We start from the raw sequence: 9,278 nt of genomic DNA on the forward strand, positions 1-9,278 counted from the left end.
ATCCAACATTACAGGAATGAGGTAATGTTCAATTGATCAAAGAAGCAGCAATCCTCTGTGCTCAATACACAAATAAATTCCTCCTTTCATTTTACCATTGCAAAGTGCTTTTGCTGCTGTTTCAGCACATCCTTTTTACATTCTGTATTTCAATCCTATAGATATCAATTTATGAAAATATGCCTCCCTGGAAGGTTAAAGTGGCCACTGCCAATTACACTCATTAAGACAACAGAGGTTGCTGATCCCAGGGAAATAAGAAACTGGTGACAACGCATTATAACGCATTATAACATAAAGATATTAAACACATGAAAAGTTAAAAATAGATCAGCACAACAGGAACCTTTCGTACTGCTCATATCTAACTTTTTATTTTTATTTTCAAGGGGATTTACATGGCCGACTGGATGATTTGTTTTTGATATTTTACAAGGTGTGTGGTAAGAGTAACTTTTCTCTATTTTCTATCATCTTGTTTTATATTTAATTTAAAGTAGCAATGCCCCCGCCACAAGCCTACATTCATTTATATAATGTTAGTATTACGCTTCCTGAAGATGTCCTATCCTTTTTTTTAATGTTTATCTAGTGTTAAAGCTTCTAGCTTCTGAGATCACCATGGAACGCTTTAAACTGAACTTCATTTTAACCTCTCAGGCACTTAATATTTCAAACTCCTAGGGCCGTTCTATACTGTGGACGGCCGTGCGCGTGTCTGTGCGAACGCGCGTGCACGTGCCGCACGCTTTTTGTGTGTATAGTGAGGTACTGTATGTATGTGTGTTTGTGTGTATGTATGTGTGTGTGTGTGTGTGTGTGTGTGTGTGTGTGTGTGTTTAAATAAGTTTCGAAATAAATAAATACTTTAATAAATGTTTTAATAACATTGCACACACACACACATATATACACACATATATACACACACACACACACATATATACACACATACATTTCAGCAGCGGTAGCGGCATGAATTTATTATTTTTCTCATCTTCCCCCCTGTCGGCCGGTTCCACTCTCCCTGCCGTGCGCGCGCGGCACCATTATAGAATGGCTGACTAACCTCAGCCAACTAAAACTGCAGCGCAGTATAGAACCGGCCTTATATCTCCCGAATGAAGCATCAGATTTTACAAATAAAAACAGCCCTGCGAAGGGCAAGATGAGATGTATTAAAGTATGTAAATAGAAAACTGGTGATTCACAAACTACAGCTTGAATGATGTTACGGAGCACTTACAATGCTCAGCAATGTTTAGTTGTGGGTTATGGGCTTTGCATAGTATTCATTTATGTTCCATTTCTTCCATTTTCAATAATTGAAGAAGACTAAAACCAGACCAGTACCAAATAATGTCAGGGATAAAGGGCAGGGTACTCCTTCCTAAAGCACATTGACCGCAGTCCTCCTACAGTATAACAAATGTGAGATATCAACATATAATCCAAGGGGCAGTCAGTCACTTATGTTGTGAAGATGCAATGTAAGGCCTCGGGCATGGTCAGCGCTTAGGAGACGCGCTGCTGCTCGGCAGTGAGCCCCTGCAGCCGCAATGGGAGCGGCTTTAGCAGGGGCTCGCGCACACTTAGATTTGGCGCTCACGGGAGGGCAGGGCCGGTCACGTGATGTCACAAGCCCCCCCCCCGACACGCCCCCGGACAGCGCGCGGACCAAGGCTAGGGAAAGCACCCGCTTTCCCTCAGCCTCCGCGCGCCTCCGCACGGCTGCAGTCCTATGGACGCAGCATAAAAAAAAAATGATTTATTGAAACCTGTCTCAAAGTTTCAGTCCCACTCCCTAGTTGAGATAGAAACAGAGAAATATGCTGCATTAATCCTTTTTTGGACTTAGAGAGTGCTAATGAGGAGAAAAGGTGTGGCAGACCTTGGCATGATATTGCTCAGCACATGGTGATATCCTAGGGAAATACTTCCAATATCCTGTGATAATTAAGATTCTGTTTTTGGTAACATGTTCTGCATTAGTTGGTAATTCCAAAAGTATGAAACAAGAAGGAATCTCTTCCCATCATGTTTTGGATCACCTACAAAGTTCTCCTCTTTACTTTCAAGGCCCAGCACTCATCTGCTTCTCCCAACATATTAGCTTTGAGCTCTCGCTATGCCCTTGTTCGTCTCCTGTTCTCTACCCCTAACTGTCTCCTTTCCTCCCCTTTCACCTCTCCCCTGCTCTTTCTCGCCTTAACCCTTTCCCCCTCACTGCCCCTTACCTGTGGAACACCCTCACACTCTGTATACGCCGAGCCCCTTTTCTCAGCACCTCTAAGACAAACCTTAAAACTCACCTCTTAAAGCTGCAGTTCAGGCAATATCCTGCATGTATGTTTTTTTTAATAAATCAGTTCTGTAGTAAGAAAAAATACTTTTAGCATTTTCTGTTTTAAAAAAAAACAACTTTGAAAGACCAATTTTCTTGTATTCTATTTTAACAAGCATGCTTGTTCCTATAGCAACGATTTACATTCCCCATATTTAAAGATGTCGCCAAACTTTGCCGATCAATAGATGGAGAACGAATTGACCGGCAGCTATGCAGTTCTTTAGGTAATTAGAGATTGCCCACATGAAACTATTGAAGTAAAAAAAATAAATAAAAAAAAAAAAAAAGACTGAACTACAGCTTTAAATGAAGCGCTTCAATAGCCTAAGCTCATGGCTACTGTCCCACACTCACAGTCATTCTTACTAACCATTGTGGCCAAGCACTGCCATCTACTGCAATTATTCCAGCAGCTGCTGTCTCTATAAGTCTCCCAACATACCACTTAGATTGTAAGCTCTCCGGGGCAGGGATTTCCTTTCCTATTGTCTGATCCTGTTGTTGCACTTATTGTTCCATAATTCCCTGTACTATACTGCCTCTCTTGTAAAGTACTGAGTACAGCTGTGGGCACTATATAAATAAACATATACATACTGTACGTACATGGTTCACACATCTTTCCGGAGACATAAAAACATTTGCTGTGCTTATTTTATTAGCCACATACAAAATCCTAAAATGAGTAATTTAAACACTGTACTATGTACAAGATGCAGGTCTGTTATCAGGTCCCCAGCAGAGTTGCTGAGCTACATTACAAAGATATTGAGCAGGGGAGGCAGGGATTTTAGCAGGCAAACATTGTTAAACGAGGGGGAGGCCCATTGAGTCAGCAGGAAGGACCAGTCAGTGCCTGATTTCCATGGTTGTCCAAACCTCTTCCTACGCCAGGTCCTTGTTAAGCCCCTGATGGCAGCCCTGACAGTACGAAACCTATATGAGACATGAATGGGGTGTAGGCCTTTGTCTGTACTGTTCAGTGTAGGGTTGTTACTTTTCTACCTGCCCTTACTTATGTTTGTCATACTAACGGCAAAATGTTGCTTTTTACATTCATTGTATTGCACTCAGAATGGCCTTCCATCCCCAGAGAAGCCCTATATCTTCAATGGTGACTTTGTAGACAGAGGAAAACAGTCCATTGAGATTTTGATGATCCTGTTTGCATTCCAACTGGTTTATCCAAAGGAAGTTCACTTGAATAGAGGAAACCATGAAGACTACATGGTCAACTTAAGGCAAGAATAACATTTAACAAAAATAACTCTCCTTTAACACTCAAGTTCTCTTCTGCAATCTGAGTTCTAAAAGTTCTTCTTCTTTCTAGATATGGATTCACCAAGGAAGTAATGAAAAAATATAAGGTATGTTGAGTCACCAAAAATCTGCCACACATACATCACGCTTAAAAAATGTTTTTTTTAATAAAATGCTGTACATATTTACATTCAATATTCCAACAACAAAAAGTCTCGTTCAGAACAGAGGATTAAGACTTGTTTTATCTTTGTTTTTTGGCCTGAAAATCAGCCCAAAAGTAAGTGCTATAACTACTCTTTAATAATAGTAAACAGTGTTAGAGGGAAGACATACAAACCAGAGGAGCTAACATTTGGAAACAGCTTTATATTAATGGACTGGGGGCCCCTATCCAAAATATGCAAGGAAGCCGGTTTCCTGTGCGGAAGAAAAATTCAGATCCAGCACAGAAAATCAGCTCACGGCATATTGAATAAAGGCACCAGGTAACAGTGAAGTAACATTCAGCCAGGTAACAGTGAAGTAACATTCAGCCAGGTACACAGAAGGTTTTTTTTTTTTACTGTACATTACTGCACCGACACACTTTATTCGAGCAAATACCCAGTATGTACCTGGCAGATACCTGGAATGCGCCGCTCCTCACCTCTGACAAGCCCCGTTGCGTTTGCCTTCCCAGCCTGGGTTCATGCCTGGCTGACGGGCGGCTGATCTGTTAAATGATAATGATTAGGATTTAATAGGCTGCAATGCTTCGCGTGTCTACCAGATGGCATAAATTCATGAATTGTAATGCAGTATATATATATATACTGTGCAATATTGCAGCCAGCGGGAATAAAATGCTTCAATCCCTGCCTGGAAAATACCTCAATGCACTCGGGCAGAAAACAGTCACAAACCTCAATATACCCAGGTATACCCGAATTCGTGGGACTAGCCGAGCTCGAATAAAGTGTGTCGCCAGTGTATATGACTTTTCACTATATTGCATATGGGCCATTGACTTTATCATTTCATCATTGCACTATTCTAGGTTCATGGGAAGAAAATCCTGAAAATGTTACAAAGTGTATTTAGCTGGCTCCCACTGGCCACCCTAATTGATCAGAAAGTATTGGTTACACACGGAGGAATCTCTGATAACACAGACTTAGAACTGTTGTCCAAAATAGAACGACACAAGGTAGGGTATGGAGCAGTTTTGACCTCACATTTCTATTTAAAACGAGGGAAGTATGTCCATTTATATTTGTAGTTTTACACATGCTTTTACTGGAGTAGTTGCATGATGTTCTGAGGTTATTGACCTATATTATATGTTCAGTTCTCTTCATCTTTGTTTTTATGAATCATGGGGTTTGAAATCCTGTTAACTAAAAGAGTACTCGAAAAAGATGGACCAACCTGTTCTGCAGACCTGGATCCAGATAAAAACCCAAGAACGTAAAGTCCTCAACTAGACGAATAAAATGAAATAGCAAAGACTGAAGTCTGCAGACCTTGGGTAAACGTGAATACGAATGGAGCAATGATACAACCTGAATGTGATGCCTGTAAGGCGATTCACATATAAACTACAAATGTGTGTCCCTCGGCACTTAGCATAATCTGTAGCTCCATTGCTGAATTCTGAGTGTCTCCAGTTTGGTCACCGGAAGTCATAGTCTAGTAGCCTGTCGCTGATCTCCACATTGTGTTCCTTCTAGTTTATTATTTACCATTATTATTTTCATCATCTTTCTGAGCATGTGCTCCTTGCATCTTAAGTGGTGCACACAAAAGTACTATAACAATGCAGCCAGAACTGAACCAGTCATGTGCAACATCAATATTACACCACCCATTGTACACTAAAATAAACTTTTCCCAACGATACCGTATAAACCTTGTAATGCTGCAACCATTTTACAGATAAATAACACACTCCTTGCCCTATTTGTATTTAGATATGGCACTGTACATACACAGCGCTATGTGTAGAATTTCAGTTACACGACTGCCCTGTAAAATGTATAATCCAATGTTTGCTGCCAGAGCACAGGGAATATAATGACTTGGCCAAGGTGACAATGTGCTGATGCTGGTATTTGAACAAGGGCCACCCACTTAAAAGATAGTGATGTTACCACTGCACTAATTTAAGTGTGTCTTATTCTTCTACATACAGTACTAACACTTTGCGTTATTGTGTTACTCCTTCTGTGTTTTCTATATATTTTTTAGCTCCATATGAACATATTCTCCTGGCATTATCTCCTTTCTTTTCCTACCTCTTATTATATCCATGTCCATTATTTGCCTTCCTCACTCTTCTTTTCACTCAGATTTTCTTGATACTGTACGTTTGTCTATTTGTTTATACTCCTTATCATATACTTTATTTCATGCATTTCTTTTGTTATGTTTATTTACCACATTGTTTACTGCATTCCACGCCAGATAACCTTTAGTTTGGAGGTAATATCGATGTAATCATTGTACCGTGAATAAACAAAATAAAACACAGTTGATGTACATTTCATAATTAGTCAGTCAATATCAATAACATGATTTCTATGAATGCTTATATACAAAATAAAGCAAATACGTACATTAAACATGTAGGTTCAGAAACCTAGTTGAAATGTCTCTTGGTAGAAGGACGTTTAGAATATGTTTTTGAAATGCACAAAAAAATAGCTTGCACCATTATTTTTCTATTACTACTACTATCACCATCTAGTATTTCAGTTACAAAACATGACCATCTATGTAGACAACTACAAATCAGTAGTGATATTGTAATAAATCTGCCATCTCTCATGTTAGCAAAAACAAAAACCGAATGGAAGCTCTAAGAGTGCAGATTGTAGAAGAATACAGCAATTAGACCGGAGTCTGTGTGAATGGGTTTAAAGGAAGGAGGTCTGTGATAATGCAGCTAGTGATAGAGAGGGCAAAACGAGGAACTAGGCAAATAATGGATACCTGTATAGGTTTGAGAGAATTCTCGCCAGGTGTCTGCCTCAATTCTTAGCCCCTTGATCTAGACTGCAGTCGGTGTGGAGTAGCATAAGGCTGTGGCCAGGCAGGGAGTGGGCGCGCTGGCGCTTGTGCGCTGCGCCCTGCTCGGCCGGGCAATTCGTGGCCGGCTAGGTGGCGCAGGGGGGGCGAGTCGGGGGGCGCGGCCAAGACGTCACGGAGCTGGTTCGCCCTCATTGAGCGAACCGCTCACGTGATGCGCGAGCGGCAGATTCAAATTTGCTTGCTTGGCAAGCAGGTAAGCGCCGCGCATGCTCAGGCGCTTGCTCACGCTGGCAACACACATTGCCTCAATGTATTTCATCGTGGCCAGCGTGAGCGCGCCCGCCCGCTCAGCGCCACACTGGACAAGGCCTTACTCACGATTGTGCACCGTCATTTATGGTTCCAGATGATCTGTGTAGATCAATTCTACTGCTCCAGAATCACCTCCACAATCCCCAATGGCGTGTACTCGATCCAGAGCAAAATGAAGAGGTGAATAGATCAAGGTACTGCCGCTCCGGGGAATCTCACCAGAAAAATGAGGTAAAATCAATTTATTAAACTACATAAATGAAAATGAACCAAACAAAATGATCTCCTCCTCCCATGCGTTTCACGCCCCCTGTGGCGCTTTTTCAAGGAGTATGAAAAAGCACCACAGGGGGCGTGAAAGGCATGGGAGGAGGAGCTAATTTTGTTTGGTTCATGTTTTTTATGTATGTAGCCCTGGCTGGTTTTGGGCTACCAGTCTGTCCTCCTCCTGGCAGTATGGATTAGTAAAAGCAGGATTGCCAGGAGTAATCGTGGGTTTTCCCCACTTCTATGCAGCCTCAGTGAGTCACAGAGAAGGCGGTGCAAGCAGGCCTTGTGTCAAATCAGGGGCACAGGGGGGGGTTCCTGTTTTGCCTGTACTTAATGAGCTGCACTTCCTTAATTTAGTTAGTTGCCTCTACCTTGAGAGAGGCAGGTCTACCCATACCAAGCTGTGCAGGGCTCTGTCAGTTTGCGGCCCTCCCTTAGGGGAGAGGAGGGAGATAATCCCCTTACTCTATCAGGGAGTAAGGGAAGAGCTAGGACTGCTCCTGGTGCCTTTGGCTGGGAGTGAAGGTCCAGGGACATCCTGAGGGTGAAGGCCCTAAGCTCAAGTATCCAGTGGTTGCTGTGTATGCTGTGCAGTGTAGAGTGAAAATAAAGTATTCCAGTTGTTCCTTATACCTCCTTGCCTGAGACTGAAATCTATCAGGGGGAGAGTACAGAGTTCTCTTGCAGGGATTTCACCCCTTATCCCTGGGGTCTGCACGAGATGGAGGCGCTCTCATTGTGAGTACGAATCAATTTATGCCCCAGAAACCTGTCCTGATATCCCCTACCATCATGCGGGAGACTCAGATCAACTGGAAGCCAGCAGGTATGCACAACATGCCATGTAACAGCAGTGTAATCTCCAAGAGGGGGGGGGGGGACATGTGTTACATGTAGTTTAATAAATTAATTTGACCTCTTTTTTCTGGCGAGTTTGCCCGGTTTTTCATCAAAGCGGCAGTACCTTGATCTATTCACCTCTTCATCTCTCGTGTTAGCAGCTACACATATTTCAAGGAAAAGCTTTTTTTTTTTTTTTATTATACATATTTTTTGGAAAAGTCAGAATCTCACAAACATTTTAAAGGAAAGTAAATCCTAATTCCAGTGTTCTGGCATTTTTTCTTTAATTTAGTTTCCTTCCACTTTACGACCTCGGAAAAGGAAAGAGAAGAGCAAGCAAACAGATGCGAAGCCCGACCAGGAAAAATGTACAAATGGAGATCCCTCCCTGACTGCAGCAGCTACTGGGCCCCCTCCGAGAAGTGGTTCCTTCTCATACAGTTCCAGCCCAAGCCTCCTACCCAGCAACTACAAGGGGAAAAGGTCTGCCAGTAGTCCCACCACCATGACCATTGACAGGAAGGAGGTCTCGAAGCGGGTGCGGCAAGCAGTGGATGAAGAACTGGAGAAATGTCGCAGGCAGGTGGGCTTTACTGAGACCTATGCAGATCCAAGCAGCCTTATCTCTGTGTCCGAGTCTGACTCTGAGTCTGGAGAAATACTGGACTATGATATTAACAATGAAGAGAGAAAGCAGGTGAAGTACTGTATGTCTTTTGATGGTTGCATGACATTTTCCGCCTGCCATATTTGTTCTTCATTTAATGGTAGATCAACCTTTGTAGAACTTCAGAACCATTAAAGAATGTGCTTTCACTCCAAAGATCCTCAGCTACATCCTGTTCTATGAGGTCTATGTATTAAACCAGAGAGACGTGTGTTTTGATGCATTGCTCCATTTTGTGGAGCAGAGTTGTACAATATGAACAGTTTGTTACATCTGTATGGTAGACTTACACCACTTTTTTTCTGTGGCCAGTAAAAGGGAAAAGGAATGGTGCACAGACAGAATGTGATAGATTTCATTATAATAGGTGCACCAACTCCCCCTACTGACACTTCCCAATTTGTAAGCTGGGGTTGACTGGGTAAGAATGGAGCAAAGTACTTTGATACATAGTTGCAGGATGAAAATGCCCCCGTCAAATTGCCTTGATACATAGGGGCAGATTCATTCATTATGCACCAGTACAGACTCACACAAACCAACACATATGGTAACTTCTATTCAAGT

The 9,278-nt window shown here is 42.2% G+C and overlaps 1 protein-coding gene across 1 annotated transcript in view; it reads left to right on the forward strand.

The window, feature by feature from the left end:
- PPEF2 (protein phosphatase with EF-hand domain 2) overlaps nucleotides 1-9,278 on the forward strand; it is a 79,276-nt gene that overhangs the window by 44,888 nt on the left and 25,110 nt on the right. Inside the window, exons 8-12 of the mRNA XM_075605411.1 lie at nucleotides 390-436; nucleotides 3,422-3,588; nucleotides 3,678-3,714; nucleotides 4,647-4,796; nucleotides 8,337-8,843. Coding sequence (XP_075461526.1) covers nucleotides 390-436; nucleotides 3,422-3,588; nucleotides 3,678-3,714; nucleotides 4,647-4,796; nucleotides 8,337-8,843 — 908 coding nt within the window. The remainder of the gene's footprint in view (nucleotides 1-389; nucleotides 437-3,421; nucleotides 3,589-3,677; nucleotides 3,715-4,646; nucleotides 4,797-8,336; nucleotides 8,844-9,278) is intronic.

Source organism: Ascaphus truei, chromosome 1, assembly GCF_040206685.1.
Source record: "Ascaphus truei isolate aAscTru1 chromosome 1, aAscTru1.hap1, whole genome shotgun sequence".
In the NCBI taxonomy this organism is placed as follows: domain Eukaryota; kingdom Metazoa; phylum Chordata; class Amphibia; order Anura; family Ascaphidae; genus Ascaphus; species Ascaphus truei.